This window comes from Pinus tabuliformis, chromosome 2_2 (assembly GCF_031772625.1).
Source record: "Pinus tabuliformis cultivar Carrire ecotype Pingquan chromosome 2_2, CPIR1, whole genome shotgun sequence".
In the NCBI taxonomy this organism is placed as follows: domain Eukaryota; kingdom Viridiplantae; phylum Streptophyta; class Pinopsida; order Pinales; family Pinaceae; genus Pinus; species Pinus tabuliformis.
Window position 1 is genome coordinate 1016041838 of NC_142300.1, and position 23414 is coordinate 1016065251.

The 23414-nt window shown below is 40.2% G+C and overlaps 1 protein-coding gene across 3 annotated transcripts in view; it reads right to left on the reverse strand.

Annotated features, from left to right (window-relative positions):
- The window catches only part of LOC149196818 (uncharacterized), a 219157-nt gene that overhangs the window by 153212 nt on the left and 42531 nt on the right, over positions 1-23414 (reverse strand). For all 3 annotated transcript variants that reach the window (XM_089405658.1, XM_089405659.1, XM_089405660.1), the window contains one exon: positions 11307-11378. In XM_089405658.1, coding sequence (XP_089261784.1) covers positions 11307-11378 — 72 coding nt within the window. The remainder of the gene's footprint in view (positions 1-11306; positions 11379-23414) is intronic.

Below are 23414 nucleotides of genomic sequence, written 5' to 3' on the forward strand. Positions count from 1 at the left end.
AACAACACTTGGCTGGGATAAGAGGCCAAGTAAAGCCATGTGATGCACCAAATGCACTGTTAGGTCTTATTAGGGCAGAATACATTTCCAAGCTTAAAAAATTTTATGCGGATAAGGCTAGGGAGAAGGCCATCCAAGATGACATTGCAAGGAAGAGGGAATTATTAGAAGCCATGAAAGAGAGTGGGTATGATGATTATGAGATTCAAGACTCCACTTCTATCCCTTCCACCAATGACCCCTTTCACTATGTTCATCCTTCTGTTGGCCAACCATCAAAAGGAACAAAGAGAACAAACATCCAAAGTTATTTCTCATCTTCTACCAACATTGCCTCTTCTAATCCCACTTCCTCCCAGCCAAGTTCTCAACCCACTTTGGATCAACATTGGAAAAGACAATGCAAAGAAACTTCTCACCAATACATTGCTAGATGGTGGTATGATTCAGATATCCCATTTAATGCTGCTCGCTCACCTTATTACCAAGCTATGTGGAACTCTGTTATAGCTGCAGGAAAGGGCTTCAAAGGCCCTAGTATGCATGACTTGAGGGGAGCTCTTTTGCAAAAAGAGATATCTTCCATTGATGAGTATTTGGTTGATTTTAAAGATTCATGGCTCAAAACAGGTTGTTCCATTATGTCAGATGGATGGTCCGATGTAAAGAACCGCACTATCATTAATTTCCTTGTTTCTTGCCCTCAAGGAACCATGTTTTTGAAATCAGTTGATGCATCTGATAAGGTAAAGGATGCAATCCTTCTATTTGAGCTTTTGGATAACGTTATTCAGGAAGTTGGGGTGCAGCATGTTGTGCAGGTCATCACTGATAATGCCTCAAACTATGTTCTTGCTGGAAAGATGGTTGAGGCCAAATATAAGACCATATTTTGGACTCCATGTGCTGCACATTGCATAGACCTCATGCTTGAGGATATAGGCAAAGTGGAGTGGGCAAAAAACATTGTAGAGCATGCCATGTGCATTACAAAATACATTTACAACCACTCATGGGCATTGAACCTAATGAGGAAACACACTGGAGGCAAAGAGCTTGTTAGGCCTGCAGTTACGAGATTTGCAACTTACTTCCTCACGTTGCAATGTCTCAATGGTCAACATAAAAACTTGCAGAAAATGTTTTCCTCTAAAGAATGGTCTGAATCTCGGTGGGCTCGTAGACCAGATGGAAAAGACACCAAAAAGAAAGTGTTAGACACTTATTTTTGGAAAAGGTCTGTAGAGCTTGTGAAAATTACCAAGCCCCTTATTAAGGTGCTAAGGTTGGTGGATGGGGAAAGATTGGCCATGGGCTACATTTATGAAGCTATGGATCAGGCAAAGGAGCAGATATGGGCAGCTTACAAGGACAGGTTAGCTAAATATGGCCGTATATGGGAGATCATTGATAATAGATGGAACAATCAACTCCATCATCCTATACATGCAGCTGGGTATTTTTTGAACCCAAGGTATCACTATAAAAATCGGCTAGGAGATCAGCATGATGGGGAGGTCAGAGCTGGATTGATTGATTGCTTGGAGCGCATGGTCCCTAACCATGTAGACCAGTTGGAAAGACATAGACAGCTTACTATTTTCAATATGGCAAGTGGTACTTTTGGCAAAAACTTGGCAAAGATGGCAAGAGATGTGGACCAACCAGGTAAGCAATTCCAATTTCCATTTTGTTTTTCTTTTCAAGTTAAAATCGTTTACGTTCTTTACAATTCAAATTATAAACTAAGTTACTAATTAATGTCTTTTTCTTTGCAGCACATTGGTGGGAGTCATTTGGTGGCCAGTGTCCTCAATTGCAAAGGTTTGCAATTAGAGTCCTCAGTCAAACTTGCAGTGCTTCAGGTTGTGAGCGCAATTGGTCTGTTTTTGAGCGCATACACACGAAGAAGAGAAACCGTTTGGAACAAAAACGGTTAAATGATCTTGTTTTTGTGCAATACAACCTTCGACTGAGGAGGAACCAAATGATGAGCAAATCACCTGATCTAGATCCCATTGTGTTGGACGATATTGATCCAACATCAGAATGGGTGGAGGAGACTGAAGATCCTGTGTTTGAGGCTGATTTTGATATCGACATGGCTTTAGCGGGGGATGAGACAGATTATGTGGCGGCATCAGAACCAGGATCAGTAGCGGCATCAAGTAAAGGCAAGGAACCAATGGAAGGCACTAGTCGTGCAGGTCGACAAACTCGTGCTTCCATTAGGTCCACTTCTATTGTCATTGGTGGCATTGATACTGAGGTTGCAGATCAGGCTGAGGCATCCTCAGACTCTGAACCAGATGATGTCTATGTAGCTCCTGATGATGATCCTGTGTCTAGTAGTGGTGATGGACTTGATGATTGATCATGTGTACACTGTAGACTTGTAGTAGGCCAATGGCCTCATAGCTTGCACCATTGTTTTTGGACTTTATAGGCCATTTAGAGCCTCATTTCTTATGTATTTTGCTATTTTGTTGATGATATGTATTGTACTCGGTGCCATTTTGATATATTCACCTTTACATGGTATATAAATGAGCAAACTTTGCATATTTTGTCTCTATTGGCTTGGAATCATGGTTTTACATCTTAAAAATAGTTTTGTTTCATTAAAAATTAATTATTTAATGTATTTTTTTAAAACTGGTTCATTTAGACCAAACCAGTCCCGGTTAGACCAGTTCCGGTCGGTAAACTGGTTCATTAGGTGGACCGGTCCGGTCACCAGTTCTGGTTTTAAAAACATTGGGCTCTGATACCAATGTAACGAACAAGGTTCATGTATGCAATAATCTTCTGAATACTTCGAAGACAAAGACATCCCTTGTAGGAAAAATAATTGTATATTGAATATTATATAAAAGGCAAGATGATTACAATGAGGGTGAGGGTCTGCTTATATACCCTAGGCACCTCTTCACCAACGGTTATGTCCTTAAGGACATACTTTTTCATTAACTAGTTAATGATTAATCATTATCTATTATCAATATTGTTTTACATTATTTGTATTATTTTATATATATTTGTATTCATAACATCCACCCATACCGCAAATCTCTCCAAAAGATAGGGGCAAGAAGACATCTCTGAAGGACGAAACTAAGAAAGAACGGTTGGATGAAAAAACTCAAAGTGAGCTTAGAAGAAAGAAGCTTTGTTTCATCATCGATGTTTGGGAAAGGGAAAAATTCACTACATCGAAGTATTGCCTGATAATGACAGTGAAAATGATATAATATTGGCACCGAGTAGGTGAACTAGCATCTCCAAAGAAGTACCATCCCTAGACGAAGCTAAGGAATACAAGAAGCCTCATCCAGGGGTTGAAAGAGGCACTATCTCCACTCTCTAAGGAGTCCCTAAGTATCACACCTTCAAAATCATGGGTGTCATACAAGGACAACAAATCATAGCACTGATTTATGGTGGAGCAACATACAACTTCATTCATGCAGTCGTGGTGGTAAGGAGAGGCATCCCTGCTTAGGAATTTAAGGTTTCGAAGTAAAGGTAGTTGATGGGTTTAATATGACATGCACATAGGTAGTTCCACATTTGAGTGTAACATTAGGTAAGTATACACTTATTGATGATTTTTGTGTGATAGAATTGGTGGATACTAATATGGTGTTGGGAGTACAATGGTTGTACTCGCTAGGAAGATTTGTAATGAATTACCAAGCAATGGAAATGGAATTTGGAGATCCAAATGGAAACAAAGTAGTACTTAGAGGCATGACCAATGGTGGCCACCCGAATTGTAACAGCCAAGCAAATGAAGGTCATATCCAAGCAGGGTGAAATAGTTTGCATGGCAGCCTGTAGGAGCATAAGGCCCAAATCATCAAGTGACAGCTTACCACCTTATGAGTCGAGATGCAAAGAGAATGTTGAACATGACATATGCACATTCTTGAGAGATTGGAGAGCCCATCTCTTATTGGAGTACTCCAAAAATAAGTTTGCCTGCAAATTGTTGGACAGACTCATCCATGATGATAGGTACAAGGTAAAAGATGAGATCATCCTCTATGGAGATCAAATATTATTTGTTCCCAAATCTACACTAAAGGAAAAGTTCATTAGGCTCACACATGACAGAACAACAGACGGCACGTTGGAGCCTCACCCTCAAATCAGGGATTGCACAAATATGGAGCAGACAGTTTGCAAAAACATGTCAAAGACGGATGGTAAAGACCCAAAAGAAAATCTGATCGCAGCAACAAATTCTCTGAAATTTAATGGCAATCTTATAAAAGAAGGGGCAGAAGACATATCAGCAGTAAGAAGCACTGTCAGAAGCATGAAAAAAGGTATATGGAAACAAAAATTGTCATTAATGTAAAGTTTTATCAGCACAAAATTCCTATTCTGTGTAAAAGTCATTCCCTAGAAAGCTTGGTATCACAGGCTGCTATAGCACAGGATTATCAAGTTGACCCTCTTAAATTTCCACAAGGACCTCATGCAATTAAGCGAAGTACCCAATTTTGTTATGAAATCTTTGTCTCACTTAATACCTACAATATTGTTGCAGTCCTTTGTGCTGCAAAACATCTTGGGATAACAGAATTCATAACAAGGGAAGTGCTAGAAGTGTTTTTCAATCTATTTCAAAGTTGTAAAGGTGTCATGATTGCATTGCAAGCCGCCCAATCACTATTACGTTGGTCAGGTGATTGCAAGGTTGAATGGAGTTGTATTTTCTTTGATCCCTCCCAGGTTGAAGGGTCTTTCACTTACACAAGGATGAAGCTATTGAATAACTAGCCATGCCTAGAAGACAGTGTCTTAAAAAATAAAAACAAGTCACCTACAAATAATGTGGAGACAGTAGCAAAGCATAGGCAGCTGATGGAAACTAGTGTCAGCTTATTGCCACCAAAAAGAGGATCGACTCCCTACAACTTATTACTCAATCCATTAAAGGTTGTTTCTGTGCCAGGAGGAAGAACTTTGTCTGAAACTTCAGTAGCAGCACACAGCTGTAATTTTTTTTCCCTGTGATCTAGTGAGAGGAAGCAGCAACTATAGTATGATGATATCGCCCACCAGCAATACTGTCATTTTGTTTCCAAGAGAAAAAGGGAAATTATGCAGCACCCAGATGCCATTGCTTGAGGACAAGCAATGTCGGGAAGGGGGGACTGTAATGTCCCCTATGGATTAATTGCCTATGGAAGGACGAAGTGGCCTATCCAACCCCATAGGCTATAGTCTTGATAAAGGGAGAAAACCCAATTATCCAATGTTTGGGGCAACATTGGGAAAATTTTGGGTCGGCTAGAGCAAAAAGCCCAAATTGGGGTGTAATGAACAAAGTTCGTATACGTAGCAAACTACATCAAAAGATCTGAAATATATAAAAATCCACGATAGAGCAATAATATATTATAGAAGAATATTTGAACACAAGTGAGACTGAATTACAAATGAGGGTTTGCTTTATATACCTACGCAGGTACCCTCTCATGAATAGTCATGTCCTTAGGGACATGTCTCTTAATTAACTAATTACTATTTAATTAACTACTATTTATTATTATTATATTTATATTTAATTCATAACATTCCCTTCCCCTTCAAAAAACCTTATCCTCAAAGCTTATTGTTGACAAGGCGCATCACTTGTTTCTTTTTCTTTTAATCTTTTTGAATCATTCAGAACTCTTCGAATTCTTGGAGAAGCGATCTGACCATCCTAAATCAATCTTCAATTGAATCTTGCGGTTACTGAAAACTTGAGATGGATTTTTATCACAAGATTGAATTATGGTGACATTTGTGAAAATTCCTCAACAAGAACCCCTACTGCAGCAACTAATGATATTACTCCTATTTGTTAAATTCTTTTAAACAAATTACTTGCAGTTTCCTATGGCAAATATCGTAATACATACATTGCAGCTTTCACTTAATTAAATATTATGCAAAAACAAGAGACTGAACAAGAAAGAAAATACAACACAATAGACACCGTTATTTTTGGACAAATGTCCCCAAAAAAACCCAATGCGGGGAAATCGGTGTAGCAACTCTAAGGGTTTATTATTATTAAGCAATAGCAAAATCTGAATATCACTTTGGTTATTCAATTATAGAGAGAAATATTGGCAGAAAGATTTGTGAGATTACCTCACACAATCACTGAGAAAATCTCGATTGATCCGGATACTGAATGAAATGCCTCTGGCAGACCCTATGCTGCTCTGTGCAGTCCTCATGCAATCTCTGCGTCAACCTCTCTAGGCTCTGCGTCACCCAGTCTGTTGATCGATTTGCTGCCCAAAGTCTCTGCTCTCAACCTCCCGGTCTCACACCCCAACTCCCGGCTTCTGAAACTGACTTTCCTCCGCAAAACCTCAAACTCTCTCTCACCCTTTGTGCTACCTCTGCGTGGCCCGCGTCAGCCTCTGCGTCTGGGCTACTGGAGCACTCTCTGCCTCTCTCTGCTGATGATTCTCTGGCTGAGAAAATCTCTCTCTCTGGATGCTATCCCTGCCCCTTAACTGCAAGAAATCTCCTCAATCGAAATTTCCTCCCGAGAACTTCTCAATTCAAAAATCCAATCTCTTGATCTCTCGTTGTGTTTTCCAAATGACCCTCAAGCCCCTTCTTATATCTTTTTGTTGCACAACCAACGACCTATATTAACTCCTAATCTTGGCTCAGATCATTTTGGCCTGATCTTCCTCTTCTTCTATAAGTTACACCCACAATTATATTAATACCCACTAATATTTTTAATTCCCTAAGTTTAGACTTACGGTCCCATTAAAATATATTAATTATTTTAACAAAATCGTTCCTGGGTGGAATTTCCCAAATCGCTTTCTGGGTTCTTTGCAATACATGTGCTCAAGCCTCCTTGCAAAATTTGAGGCCTAGAGCACATCTGATGCTACAGCAAATCAACACTCCCTCTTCGCGAGGAATGTGCTCTAGCAATATATTGTTGTTGCATACTGCTCTGACTTTGAAGCATCACCTCTGCGTTGTTGATGTCTAACATGTTGTCCACCAACTACTGCGTTGCTAATGTCTAGCATGTTGTCCACCAACTACTGCGATTTTGTTGTAAATGTACTATTGCTGACATTGCCACTGCCAACGCTGCATCCGTACTACAGCTCCCTCTCAATTGTTGCATCTGTGCTATTGCTAGCACTGCCACTGCCAACTGCTAGTGCACTGCAAACTCTTGTCAACAGCAACAGAAAAACATCGAAAATTATTGAACTAATTGTGTTTAGTATGATACCACGTGAATGTTGGAGCCTGATTGCTGCTAGTCTCTACATTGAGCCTCTGAATCTACTACGTTGTTGCTGACCTCTGCACTGTTGCCAACTCTGCTCTGAGTTTCTCAAACTCTGGCGCTCCTAGCCACTGCAACTGTCTCCCCGACACTCCTTGGCACCATCCGACACTAGTCCATCCTGCTACTTCGTATCTGGGGTCCCGTAGCAAGGTATTGATCCAAGAGGTGGACTCCTCAAAGATCCTACCCATCTGTAGCTCTTTCGAACTATAGTTCCAAGTCAACCCACCTCCCTCCTGGAGGTATCTTGGCTGTCATGGCGAACTCCTCCTCTTCGAATCGTATTTCTCATCCTTGTCCTTTTTCTTGAGAGGACACCGAGTAGCGTAGTGACCCATCTCACCACACCTGAAACACTTGATCTTCGAAACGTCCTTCTTACGTCTTCGCTGCTGCTGTTGTCCCTTCGATGCAAGGGTTGCATTATCCTCCTCCTCCATGGGCTTTGACCCATTGCTGTTACTGCTTCCATCAAGTTTGACCTTGACTAAGTCTCTCCTTATCTCCTCTTGCTTGAGAGCTGCCCACATCTCATCCCAATTAGGCAATGTTGCTCTGCCCAGGATACTCTAAACAAAGACTTGCCACTCATCTGAGATAGAATTGAGGGCCAGTCTAACCAACTCTGAATCCTGAGGTGTATGCCCCATAGCAAACAACTTATCACGGATTTTCTTCAGCTTTGTGAGGATCCACACGCTCTTCCTTCTCATTTGAGCAGATCTTATCTTCTGCTCTAAGTACATCTCTCATTGCTCGGAAGATCCCTGATATAACGTGGCCAAGGCATCGCACATCTCTTTAGCAGTCCCTCTGCTAGCAACGTGACACACCACGTGATCCTTGACTCCATCCAGGATCATCCTCTTGGCCTTCGCCATCTCAGATTTGTACTTCTTCAATGGATCTCCATCTGCTAGTTCAGCCACCACATTGTCAACGTATGTCTTGAGGGCATGCTCATCTAGAAGGAATGACATCCTAGCCTTCCATATGACATCTAGTTGGATGCTCCGTCCAACCTGTCATGATCCCTCAAGCCACTAGTTGCCATTTCTACCAAAAAATGTCGAAACTCCACTTTGCTTCTCACTGTTGTTGCTCAACCAATGAGAAAACAAACTTCTCGGTGGGAATTCTGCTGAGGAAAAGTTCCCTCAAGGTGCTTTTGTTCTCTCTTCTGATGTTTTTCAGCACTGCAATCTGCCTGTTGAAAAATCTGCGTCACCGACTCTCTCACATTGAGGCTTCAACGTTGCTCCCTCTGCCCCGGAAAAAATTCGAACCAGGAATTCTCCTCTTTGTCAACTTACTCGGAGAGAGACGGCCTCGAAAATCTGCCCTCCAGCTAAGAACTACGTCAACCCTCTGGGATTTCGAATTGTTGCCTCATGCAGCTTTTTCGAACTCGCTCTTTTGCTCAGCGTTGGATCTACCAGCTCTACTCTTCTTTCTTCACCTGCACCTCTGATACCATGTGAAAATTCCTCAACAGGAACCCCTACTGCAACAATTAATGATATTACTCCTATTTGTTAAATTCCTTTAAACAAATTACTTGCAGTTTCCTACAGCAAATATCGTAATACATACATTGCAGCCTTCACTTAATTAAATATTATGCGAAAACAAGAGATTGAGCAAGAAAGAAAATACAACACAATAGACATCGTTATTTTTGGACAAATGTCCTCAGAAAAACCTAATGCAGTAAAACAAGTGCAGCAACTTTGAGGGTTTATTATTATTAAGCAGTAGCAAAATCTGAATACATCTCTGAATACCTTTCGGGTTATTCAATTACAGAGAGAAATATTGGCAGAGAGATTTGTGAGATTACCTCACACAGTGACTGAGAAAATCACAGCTGATCCGGATACTGAATGAAATGCCTCTAGCACGCCCTATGATGCTCTGCGCAGTCCTCGTGCAGTCTCTGCGTCAACCTCTCTAGGCTCTGTGTCACCAGTCTGTTGATCGATTTGTTGCCTAGAGTCTTTGCTCTTAGCCTCTCGATCTCACACCACGGCCCCCGGCTTCTGAAACTGGCTCTCCTTAGTAAAATCTCGGACTCTCTCTCACCCTTTGCGCTGCCTCTGTGTGGCCCTTCGTGGACCTGCATCTAGGCTACTAGATCACTCTCTACCTCTCTCTGTTGATGATTCTCCAGCTGAGAAAATCTCTCCTCTCTAGATGCTATCCCTGCCCCTCAACTGCAAGAAATCTCCTCGATCAAAATTTCCTCCTGAGAACTTCTCACTTCAAAAATTCGATCTCTTGATCTCTCGGTGTGTTTTCCAAATGACCCTCAAGCCCCTTCTTATATCTTTTTGTTGGACAACCAACGGCCTATATTAACTCCTAATCAAAGGCTCAGATCATTTTGGCTTGATCTTCGTCTCCTTCTAGAAATTACATCAACATTTAGATTAATACCCATTAATATTTTTAATTTCCTAAGTTTAGACTTAGGGTCCCATTAAAAAATATTAATTATTTTAATAAAATTGTTTCTGGGTGGAATTTCCCAAAACGCTTTATGGGTTCTTTGGAATACATGTGCCCAAGCCTCCCTACAAAAGTTGAGGCCTAAAGCACATCTAATGTTACCCCAAATAAACAACATCCACGTTCTTGGGAACATAAGTCACTTGTTTCTGGTTGAGATATCTGCTTTTATAATTTGGATGGCGATAAGGAGTTCTTTCAAGTACAAAAGTCGCTTGATTAATTGCGAAATCTTCACTTGAAATTTCCATTGCTTGAACTGCAACTTCTAAGTACATCTTCGCTTCAACTGGTTTATCCTCTTCTTGAATTGTGATATTGACTAGATTATTTTTCGTTCCCGTATCTTCAACTTGGACTGTTGTGACTGGTAATTTTGATACTTCTTCTTGAGTAAGTAGTTCTAACTTGTCTTTTAGCGACTTTTTGTCACTTTGAAGCTTCTTTATTTGCGTAAGAAGATTTTGATTATGATTCTTTAGACGTGAAAGTTCTTCGTTTTCTGAATTGTTGACTTTAGCCCTAATATCATTCTCTTCATCTTTTAAACTTTTGATTTGGTCTAATAAATTTTTATTAAAATTCTTTAAACATAAAGTTTCTTTTTTCCTTTTCTAATAGAATTTCGTTGAATTTCTTCTCAACACATTCTTTTTCTTTTTCTAATTTTTTCTTTCTTTCCTTAGACTTCTTGACCTTCACAAATAATTTTTGGTTGTGGTCCCTTAGAGGCAAATTTTCCTCATCCTTTTCTATTTATTTTGTTCTAGTTTTGCAAGTTTTTCCTCTCGTTCTGTCATTTGCATCAGTACATCATCTTGACATTCTTCCGCAATAAATAATTTTACTTTTGCTCGTAAAACGGGCAGACGAAGTCACCAATTTACGGATCTAATTTCATTGTAGATGACTCATGATGATGAAATGCATTTATTATATTTTTAATTTTTTAGTTAATGTTTTGAGGTTGAGTCAGGACTCAGGATTCAAGACATAATTTGATGTTGATGTGTGATGTAAAACTAGACATCTTATATCTTAGTTCTGTTTTCGTATTTATGTGGCAATGCATTTATTTGATGTTGTTGTTGCTTTAGATGTTCAAAAAAAAAATATTTTTGTATTTTTTTAATTTTATCGATTTATACCGACATTTTTTATTTTTACAATTTTTTGTTTTTCCAGACCCTTGCCACTGTCAGCAACCTTGTGAGTCAACACTCATTTTGGGCAACAAGGATCAAGTTGTAGCCTAATATTAAGGATAGGAATTCAAGTAATCTAGCTTCATTTCAAAGTCAGGAATACAGGCCTTTAACTTCCAGTAATTCATTTTACTTCATAACACAGCATACTGAATCTAACAACCTCTAATGTGCTGAGGAAAAGATCTGAAGTATCATCTAGCTTACAACAATATTAAAAATTATAAAATGTGATAATCAAACAAGAAAGGTACCTGAAATTGTATCCATGCATGCCACAGTCACCGGACAGCCATCCATGTTGAGTAAAGAAAGTTTTTTCAGGCCTGCTTTATAAAAGAAACAATCATTTTCCTTGTTCACAACAAAAAGACTAATCAGGAAAACGTCAATTCAAATGTTGAAGTTTCTCAAAAAATAGATCTACAATGTGGAAATTGGATAAAGACGAAATATAGTTCTATAGAGGTCCACTTAACCCGATAAAGGAACCAAGATGCCCAAACATTTCAATTATCCAGTTTAAAGGATTCTAAAGGTTAATACAGGTAAACTACATATATTGAAGGACTAAAATATGTGTTGCTTGAATAAAGGAAGCTTATTATGCCTGGCAATGTCATGAACTAAGCTGGGATGCACACAAAAGCACAACATTACAGTTTTGGGGTTTGGGGATCCAAGACTATGGAAAATTTTAGGGGAGAAATTTCGCAAATGGGCTATTTTTCAGACATTTTCTGAAAAAAATATTTGCCAATTTGGTTAAAAATTCGCCTATTTTTTACATATATATGATAAAATGGATGATATTCGCCAAAAATTTACCAATTTTAATAGTAAATTACATGTTTTTTATTGAATATTTGTCTACATTCTATAAGTATGAATTCTAAAAACCAAAATAGTTGACTACAATACTATATGTAGAAAAAAATTTAAATCCTTTAGAAAAGCCCTGTCCAAGACAATAGCCAAAGAGTAGTTTGGCCGACACTGATCATATTCCATGTGCTGACCACAAACAAATAATTTGAAGATCATATGAATGGCATATTTTTAAAGTATAGAATAAGCATTTGAGGTTTAGAGGTCAAATAAGTGATCAAGGAAATAGAATTCCTTCTCTATAAGTCCCACTGTTTTTTCAAGAATGTGTGCCTATTTTGAAACTTGCAAGTTACAATAGAAACAGCTTTCATATAAACATAGCAAAAGATAAAAATACAATGCCAACAAAGCAACAGAAGACAAAAGTATGGAGAAGACAACAGAAATTGCAAGACTCAGAACCACTGAATACCACCATCGGTGTCACATTTTATTGTTCTTGAGCTTCCTATGGATTCCATGTCTAATGTGTCTACAACTCCATATCATGCCTCTACATTTGGCCTTCTTAACTTGTTGTGGACGTAGCTTGGAATTTGTAATTGAACAGGATGCTCAAATATATAAACTGCAAGGAATTGATACAGGGCACAAAATTTGTACTTGTTTACTGTAAAATTCAATTAAGGAAAAAAAAGTTATGGTTATGTTGGTTATGTTGAGACACTATGCACTTGTTTAATTAAGTCATTGACATATAGCGAGTTTGTATTGATGGTTTCCTCAAACAGCCATATGCCTAATTTTCTGATTGCTGTTGATAAGTAAAAAGTGACATGCAAAAGTTAAAAAGACACATGCAGGAGCCCTATCATGAGTATGTGGACCCCTTTCTAGAGTCAAGCAGATTACATACTCTCCTGTCATCATTTAAGATTGTATATATATATAAATAGTTAGACTTGTACAAGTATCTTATCTTATATCTTCTCTTTCTATTTCATTAATGTCATTACTTAATTTGTAACTCGAAGTTATTGAGCATAGTTCAATTAAACCCATTGCAAATGGCTTAGTTACTTATGCAAAAAAAACATAGAAGGGCCGGAGCTACTTGGGGAATAACACTGTAAATGGGCAGCAATAGCAATTAGCAAGGCAACAAAAGGGAAAGAAAGTTTTATAAGTAGGTTCCTAGACGCCAAAAACCAAACAAGAGAGGCAGGAATTCCTACATGTCCATGTCACAAAAACAAGCATCCTCTGAGATCCAAAATGGGAAACAGTTCTCTTTGATAGGGACCCTTAGAGCTGTTGAAATATGTAACTAGTTTCAATCTTCATAATGACATGTAATCATGATTTTATGTATTTAATGCAAAGAGAAAAATAAAATCATTATTGATGTTCTTTAGGTATGGGTTTCATGCTCAAGGGAAACTTATTTGTAGGTTAAGCACCCATTGAGTGCTTTTAGGGCTTGTTATTTAGTCTACAAGTCAATTGAGTTATTGTCATGTATTGAAGACCCATTGGGGCATGTTACATATTGTAAAGAAAATTTATTTGAGTTAAAGTTGAGTCAAAAGACCTCCAAGACCTCATCATGATGCAAAGATCAAGTCGCCCTGCTCAAATGGACAAGTCGGCCTAAAAGGAGTAATTCAACCTAGTGGAAGACCTATATATAAGGGAGACTTTGACCTCACTTGTATCACTCACTCACTTCACTCAAGTTCAATCAAGAAAGAGAAAAGAGTGCGAAGAAGAGGAAGGCAAGAAGGAGAAAAGAAAGTTGAGTTTTTGGGATTGTTTTTGGGCTATCTTTCTCACATGTGCAAAGTGGATTAGGGCATCTTTCTACAGCAACAAGTACCGAATTGCAATCATCATCAAGGGCCGAGTTTTGGGTCAAGAAAGGTCTCCTTGTGAAAATTTATGCACTCAAGGAACCCCTACTGCAGCAAAACTGAATTTACTTCTCCTACTTGATTTTAATATACATTATCAAGTTATTTTCTGAAAAATACTGAAGTAAATTACTTCTGCAACCTACACCAATTTAATTTGATTACATGAAACAAGAAATTGAGCAAAGAACAAGATACATAGGACACCGTTATTTTTGGACAAAATAGTCCCCAGAAAAACCCAATGCGGGAAAACCGGTGCAGCAGCGCTGAGGGTTTTATATTATTAAGCAATGGTTCTGAGAATCTGAATACAAATTTGGTTGCCCTCCCGGCAATCCAGTGACAGAGAAAAATATAATGTCGGAAAACTGAGTGAGATTACCTCACTTCACCCAGCAGATTCTGGCTGATCCAACAGCAGAACTGGCTAACCCCAGCTATCTCTGCGATGACCCTACGGAGGCCCTTCGTTAGCCTTACAGGCTCTGCGTCAGCCCTGTGCTGTCTCTTCTACCTCCTAGAGCTTCTGCGTCAACCTCTCTTGGTTGTTCTGGCAATTCTGGATTTCTGCATGAGGGCAACCTCACTTCTGCGCTGGCCCTGTTGGCTCTGCGTCAAGACTACGTGGGCCCAGACTGGCCCAGCATCAGTCCCTGACTCCCTCTAGATGTTGCACTGCCTCCACTAGTGTCTCTCCGCCTCTTTGACCAATATTCCCGAACTATCCTTGCCCCTCTGCTGCAAAATGATCACTTAGTTCGAATTCCTCATCTTCTTAGCCCCAAAAATCGAACTCTAGATCAATTCATTCTTGTCGTGTGTGTTTGAATGAACCCCAAGCCTCCTTCTTATACTTTGCTCGTTGAGACTTCAACGATCGAGATTAAGTCTCTAATCAAAGGCTAAGATTAAAACTTGACTTGATCCCCTTTCTAGAACATTCTCACCCATATTTTGATTAATACCCATTAATATTTTAATTTTCCTAAGTTTAGACTTAGGAATCTCATTAAAAATATTAATTATTTTAATAAAATACGATCTAGGTGGAATTTCACCAAACGATTTCTAAGTTCTTTAGAATTCATGTGGCTTAGCCTCTCCACCAATTTTCATGGCTAGAGCACATTCGATGCTACCAAAAACTAACACTCCCTCTTTGTGAGGAAAGTACTCTAGCAACAATGTCCAATTGCATGTTGCTCTGTCTCTAAAGCATCTCCTTTCCGCAATATTGCTGCGACCAACACTATGTTGTTGCTGCTATTGTACCGCTGCCCATGACACTACCACTGCCACTGTTGCATCTGTACTACAGTTGCCTTTGCATCTGTTGCTAACACTGCCATTGCTAGCTCTGCACTACGTCATTTTCCAATTCATGTTGCTCAGCAATGGAAAAGCATCCCAAATTTCTGAACTAACTGTGTTCAGCATAATACCATGTGAATGTTGGAATCTCAATGCTACTAGTCTCTGACCCTTTGAATCTTCTGCATTGTTGCTGACTTCTGCACTACGTTGATCAGTCCCTGGTATCAAGCTACTGCATCTGCCTCTCCAACCAACCCACTGCATCATCTGACACTAAGCCCACCTCGCTACTGCTAAATCTCGGGCTCTTGTAGCAAGGGATTGATCCAAGAGGTGGGTCCCTCAAGCATCCTGCCCACATGTAGTCCTCCCGACTACATTTCTATATCACCACACTTCCCTCTTGGAGATGCACGAGCACTCATGGCAAATTCGTCTTCGTCAATTTTTGCTGGAGCAGCCTTAGGATCATGTTTCTCATCCTTATCCTTTTGCTTCAAAGGACACTGGGATGCAAAGTGGCCCATCTCGCTACATCTAAAACATTTCACCTTCGAAATGTCCTTCTTCCGCTTATGCTTCTGCTATCCCTTTGATGCTAGAGTTGCGTTCTCCTCCTCCTCCTTGGTCTTCATGCCACTCCCACTGCTGCCATTAAGGTTGACCTTAACTAGATCTCTCTTTAATTCTTCATGTTGAAGGGTTGCCCACATCTCCTCCCATGAAGATAGTCTTTCTCTGCCTAATATACTTTGGACGAAGACTTGCCATTCATCTGAGACTCCATTCAGGGTCGTCCTTACCATCGCAGTAGACTGAGGAGTAGACCCCACTGCAGCAAGTTGGTCTCTAGTGTCCTGAAGACGTTGAAGATAGGAGTTAACCCCTTCTCCCTTCTGCATCAATGTCTGCTGCAACTTTTGTTCTAAGTACATCTTTCATTGTTCGAAAGAACCTTCATATAGTGAAGACAAAGCTTCCCACATTTCTCGGGTTGTATCTTTGCCCTACAAATGTGAGACCACATGATCTCGAACTCCATCGAGTATGAACCTCTTCGCCTTTCCCTGCTCGGCCTTGTACTTCTTCTTCTTATCATTGTCTGCGGGAACAACCACAACACTCTTGACGTAAGCTTCGAGATTGTACTCCTCTAAAACAGCTAAGATTTTGGTCTTCCATATGACATAGTTGGAAGCTCCTTCCAACCTATCCTGCTCTCTGAGCCCATGTGATGCCATCTCACCCAAACTGTCAAACTGACACCTCTAATCACTGCTCAACACTGGTCTGTTGCCCGGCAAGTGAAAAATTCGAACTTTTTGGCGAGAAAAGTCCTTTGAGGAGAAAATTGCCCTTCTATGTGATTTCGCTCTTTTCCGACGAATTTCTGCCCTGGCAGAACTGCGCCCTTCAAGCACTGCACTAAGGCTCTACGTCACTCCCTCTGCCTCTGCAAGCTCACGAATCGTACCTCTCTGTCAACTCTCTTAGATAGAGATTTCCTCGAAATCTCTGCTTTCCCGGCAAGGACTGCGCAATCCCTTCAAGGGGATTCGAATTGCTACCAAATGCAATTATTGGCCTCTCTGCTCAACGATGGATCTGCTCTTCCTGTTTCAAAATCAATGCTCTGATACCATAGGAAAATTCCTACACTCAAGGAACCTCTACTGTAGCAAAACTGAATTTACTTCTCCTACTTGATTTTAATATGCATTATCAAGTTATTTTTTGAAAAATACTGAAGTAAATTACTTCTGCAGATACATAGGACACCGTTATTTTTGGACAAAATAGTCCCCAGAAAAACCCAATGCGAGAAAGCTGGTGCAGCAGCTCTGAGGGTTTTATAGTATTAAGCAGTAGTTCTGAATACAAAGTTGGTTGCCCTCCCAGCAATCCAGTGACAAAGAAAAATATAATGGCGGAAAACTGAGTGAGATTACCTCACTTCCCCCGGCAAATTCCCGCTGATCCGGCAACAGAATTAGCTAAGCCAGTTATCTCTGCGCTAGCCCTTTTGGCTCTGCGTCAAGACTGTGTGGGCCCAGACTGGCCCAGCGTCAGTCCCTCTAGATGTTGTGTTGCCTCCACTAGTGTCTCTTCACCTCTCTGTCCAGTATTTCTGAACTATCCCTGCCCCTCTACTGCAGAATGATCACTTAGTTCGAATTCCTCATCTTCTTAGCCCCAGAAATCGAACTCTAGATCAATTCATTCTCTCCGTGTGTGTTTGAATGAACCCCAAGCCTCCTCCTTATATTTTTCTCGTTGAGACTTCAATGGTCAAGATTAAGTCTCTAATAAAAGGCTAAGATTAAAACTTGACTTGATCCCCTTTCTAGAACATTCTCACCCATATTTTGATTAATACCCATTAATATTTTAATTTTCCTAAGTTTAGACTTGAGAACCTCATTAAAAATACTAATTTTTTAATAAAATACAATCCAAGTGGAATTTCACCAAACAATTTCTGGGTTCTTTAGAACTCATGTGCCTTGGCCTCTCCACCAATTTTCATGGCTAGAGCACATTCGATGCTACCGAAAACTAACATCCTTTGCAAGTCGAAGTATCAAGGAAGAGAAGTCAAGTCAACCAAAAACGAGAGGAAACAAACTCATCCATCCTCTAGGCACTCGTGTGAACTAGGGTTTCTGCAGAAGAAACTATTGGAGGTCGAAGTTACAGAAGAATCTGTTGGGAGGTCAAAGTTGTAGAAGAATCTGTTGGAGGGTCGAAGTTGCAAAAGAATTTGTTGGAGGGTCGAAATTGCAAAAGAAGTTGTTGGAGTTTGAATTTGCAAAAGTTGTTGGAAGCACATCAAAGAAAGGTTTGACTTGGTCTTGGAGGGTCTTGGTCAAGGGTCATAGGTCTTGGAATTCGTCAATTGAAGTTCTATAAGAAGAGAAGAATTCTTGTGGTTTTTTCTCTCAAGTGGAGAAGTTTTGGCCCTGGTCGATCGCCTACATCTTGTGTCCTCTTCTCTTATTGTTCTTTATGGTTTGGTAGTTGTTTGAAGAAAAGAACACTAAATATAATCAAGAGAAAGAAGAAGTTAATTAGGTCAAGTAAGAATACATCACAAGCAGTTATCAAAGTAAGAGAAATCACCTATTCTAGTTGCCCCTAGATTTCTCAACAAGAGCAAATGCCCCCTGTGAAAGTTTAAAATGATATTTCTAACCCTTAAATGCCAAGGGTCGAACAATCCCTGAAAGAAATTGGCCATTAAGAGGCTAATAACGACCTTAAAACCCTCTATCATATTGTTGGCATTATGATTCAAGTGTTGTCCTTGATGGCAACTCACTCAGAGGTTGGTACAGATGCTCAGAAGTTGGTACAGGTAATGGCAACTTAATCAGAAGACAGATCCTAGTACAGCTTACCAAGGAAGTTCATACACGCAGGTTTGTTAAGCCCAAGTCGCGTGTACACGCAGGTTGGCTTCAGAAAAAGCGCGTGTATGTGGAAACGTACCTTTGGTCAGTGGCAGTTAGTCCTTGGAAGTTGTGCCTATGGTTTTGGACCATGGTGTCTCGACGGACGTGTCGATCCCTAGTTTCGAGGTTGATGGTATTGTGTTACTATGGTTTTGGCTCTTGGTATTGAGCAAGGCCTAAGGCTATATAAGGAGAAGATCATTAGGCAAGGAAAAGGAGCAAGGAGTGAGAGTGTGCATGGGTGATGAAGATCTAAGGAAGTGTGATCCAAGTGCTGGTTATGGGTTGGTGATCTAAACCAAGGTTTCACCCATGTGGAGGATGATGAATGATGGAACGAGATCTCAAGGGTTGGAATGATTATCTTCATATGGTTTGACTCTGGATAGACTAGATCTACTGACGCATGTTTATTATTATGATCTGGGTATGTTTTGATGTCTGATATAGCTACAGAGTTTTAAGGTTGAATTTACAGATCTGTACGCGGGTTGGTCTTGGTAAAAGAGCGTATACACGCAGGTTGGGTTCATCCAAGTAGCGTATACAATGTGAAGTATGATATTTGTATATGGAGCTGGATCTGGTTGTTGCTATGATTGTCTGGTTATTGTTGACAGGGTTACAGTGATTCAGAATTGGATGTTTCAGTGATTGATGATGCAGGTTGTACTACAATGATGATTGTCTTATGGATCCAGTATGAAAATGTATGAAACGTGGTCCCGGGTAGATCGTAGGCCGGCACCTACGTACTGGTAAACATATCAGCCAGTACAAGAGCCAGGGGGTTGTAGCTCCCTTCCACTAGCAGCTGGAAAACGAGTAAAGAAGCATTCTGTAGGTAGGCACCTACGTACTAGTAAATGGATCGGCTAGTACAAGAGCTAAGAGGGTTGTAGCCCTCTGCAGGTTGTAGCCTGCGTGTTGGTAAAGGACTGCACCAGTACATTGTAAAAGAAGTTCTCATTAAAGAAGAAAGAGACAAATTGCAGCAGGTGGTTTTCACCCACATTGGGTTTCCACCTTATATCATGGTGTTCATGTGTGTGGCATTTGTGTGATGATCTGTTCTGTTATACTGCACCTGTTTACTGTTAATATGCTTAATAATGTTCTGATGCATTTACTGAAGATAAGATTAACTGAATCATAAGATCTCTGGATATACGCTAGTTGCATTAGACACAGTCGCGTGTACACGCGGGTTCACTTAACTGAAGTCGCGTATATGTTTCTGAGTATGAAATTGAAAAGTTTTATCTGATCTGATAATACTGATTCACCCCCCCTCTCAGTATTATTTCCAACAATTGGTATCGGAGCCGGTCCTTCAGAGGAAGCTTGATCGCTTGAAGGAAAAGATCCATCAAAATGGCTAATCCAGAAAGAGAGGCACACATCAGGCCACCAGTCTTTGACGGGAACAATTTTACTCACTGGAAGATAAGAACCACTGCATATCTACAGTCTCTTGGAGCAGAAGTTTGGGGACTCGTAGAAGGAGGATACAAATTCCCATCAGCAACTCCTACAGATCCAGCAGAGAAAAAGCAATATGAGCTCAATGCCAAAGTAGTTAATGTCCTATTGAGTACTTTGACTCAATCAGAATTTATGAAGATCATGCATCTCAAATCAGCTAAGGAAATATGGGACAAAATCGTTACAAGCTACGAAGGAGATGATCAGGTAAAAATAGCGAAGCTTCAAACTCTCAGAATCCGGTATGAAACTCTTAAGATGCGAAGTAATGAAAGCGTAGCTAATTATTTCCTGCGTATGGATGAGATTGTGAATTGTATGAGGGATCTGGGTGAAGAATTTGAGGAAGTTGTCTTAGTTCAAAAGGTTTTGAGATCTCTGTCTACTAAATTTGATTCCAAAGTATCTGCCATAGAAGAAAAGGAGAATGTGCGGAAAATTACCATGTCACAGCTTCACGGGATCTTAACTGCTTTTGAAATGCGACTAGAGGTACCACCAGAGGCCGCATTCGAAGTGTCAGAGGAAGAAGATGAGGTAAATTTTGTCAAAAATCTTGAACGGGGAACTGGACGGTTCAAAGATAAGCTGCCTTTCAAATGTTTTCTATGTGGTAGAGTTGGTCACTATGCTGCTAGATGTCCTCATAACAAAGAAAGGATATATGAAGAAGATGGTAGAAGCTATTATTCCCATATTAAAAGTTCATTAAATGATAGTGAAGATATTAGAAGTCTCATGGCGCACAAGAAGAAGAATGCTTCATCCAATAATAGCGAGGATATTAAAAGTCTCATGGCACACGAAGAGAAGAATGCAGAAACTGAAGAAGCTGCCAAATTAAAAGAACTATTGGAAACAGAAACCAGGGTAAGGGAGAAATTGCAGGATATAGCAAAAGATCAGAGCACAACTATTCAGAGACTTGAATCAAAGATCCTCTCTCTAAAAGAAGATCTTGAAGATCAAGAACATGAAGTGATCAAACTAAAGCGACAAGTAGAAGAAGGGAGAAAAGTTGAAGAAGACCTAAGGAAGCAGTATCTGAAAAAGGAAGAACAACATCAAGTTGAGGTAAATATCTTGAAAGGTAAACTAGAAGAAAAGGATAAGCTTTTACGATTTCAAGATAGTTCTAAAGTCTTGGATGATATTCTTAATAGTCAAAGATCTCCTGCTATCAAGACTGGTCTTGGTTTTCATGAATATGTTGAAGGTGAATCTAGTTCACAAGGTGAGACAAGAAACTCTAATGAGAAATCTGAAATGCTCAAGGAACAACCAAGGAAAGAAATTCCTCAAGGAAGATCCTTTACTCCTAACTATGGACGTGATAGACGATTATTTCCTCCGCTGAATAATGTTGAATGTTATGTATGTCATAATCTTGGACATGTTGCAGCCAGATGCAGAAGTAGAATGGTTCAAGAAAGATCATCTCATCCCAGGTATTTCAGAGGGTATTGCTTTGCCTGTAATGCATATGGACACAAAGCAATTGATTGTGATAGAAGGAACATGAAAAATATAAGGTGTTATGCATGCAACAACTATGGGCATAAAGCAAGGGAATGCAGAAGCAGATTTCAAAATTCAAGACAAGGGGACCATACATCATCACAGTTGCAGGAATTGAAGAAGACAGAGACAGAAAGGTGTGGGATAACTCAGTCAGCTGACATAACAGACACAGGGGAATCTGAAAGTGATGAAATTCAGTATTCCATCCTGCATACGCTGATATAATGAAGACAAGTCGCGTATATACGCGAGTTACAGGCTGCAAAGTCGCGTATTTGGAGAAAGGGCAACAGAACAGACCCAGGTTCAGTCATGGTTGGCTCAGGCTCAGCAGAACAGACTCAGGAAATGGTTCAGACATGGTTGGCTCACACTCAGGGGGAGAATATTCTTCAAATAATTCATTGTTGGCACTATGGTTAGAAGTTGATGATACATCTTGTTGTTTGATCAAAGGAATGGTATTGCAGGCTGATGCTTATGATACAGATCTGAATGGCTGGTCTTAGAACTTGCATCTGCTCAAGGGGAGCGTGGATAGATTGGTACACTTTGGCATACACAAAGGGGGAGCACAGTTGGAGATTTCAGCAAGTACTCAGGGGGAGTATGGACAGCAGAAGGTATACCAAAGAAGAGAATATCTTGGTCCGCCCTTTGCCCTTGATGTCAAAGGGGGAGAGTGACTTGGTGTAGTGGTTGCCATCAAGTCCAAAGGGGGAGATTGTTGGCATTATGATTCAAGTGTTGTCCTTGATGGCAACTCACTCAGAGGTTGGTACAGATGCTCAGAAGTTGGTACAGGTAATGGCAACTTAATCAGAAGACAGATCCTAGTACAGCTTACCAAGGAAGTTCATACACGCAGGTTTGTTAAGCCCAAGTCGCGTGTACACGCAGGTTGGCTTCAGAAAAAGCGCGTGTATGTGGAAACGTACCTTTGGTCAGTGGCAGTTAGTCCTTGGAAGTTGTGCCTATGGTTTTGGACCATGGTGTCTCGACGGACGTGTCGATCCCTAGTTTCGAGGTTGATGGTATTGTGTTACTATGGTTTTGGCTCTTGGTATTGAGCAAGGCCTAAGGCTATATAAGGAGAAGATCATTAGGCAAGGAAAAGGAGAAAGGAGTGAGAGTGTGCATGGGTGATGAAGATCTAAGGAAGTGTGATCCAAGTGCTGGTTATGGGTTGGTGATCTAAACCAAGGTTTCACCCATGTGGAGGATGATGAATGATGGAACGAGATCTCAAGGGTTGGAATGATTATCTTCATATGGTTTGACTCTGGATAGACTAGATCTACTGACGCATGTTTATTATTATGATCTGGGTATGTTTTGATGTCTGATATAGCTACAGAGTTTTAAGGTTGAATTTACAGATCTGTACGCGGGTTGGTCTTGGTAAAAGAGCGTATACACGCAGGTTGGGTTCATCCAAGTAGCGTATACAATGTGAAGTATGATATTTGTATATGGAGCTGGATCTGGTTGTTGCTATGATTGTCTGGTTATTGTTGACAGGGTTACAGTGATTCAGAATTGGATGTTTCAGTGATTGATGATGCAGGTTGTACTACAATGATGATTGTCTTATGGATCCAGTATGAAAATGTATGAAACGTGGTCCCGGGTAGATCGTAGGCCGGCACCTACGTACTGGTAAACATATCAGCCAGTACAAGAGCCAGGGGGTTGTAGCTCCCTTCCACTAGCAACTGGAAAACGAGTAAAGAAGCATTCTGTAGGTAGGCACCTACGTACTAGTAAATGGATCGGCTAGTACAAGAGCTAAGAGGGTTGTAGCCCTCTGCAGGTTGTAGCCTGCGTGCTGGTAAAGGACTGCACC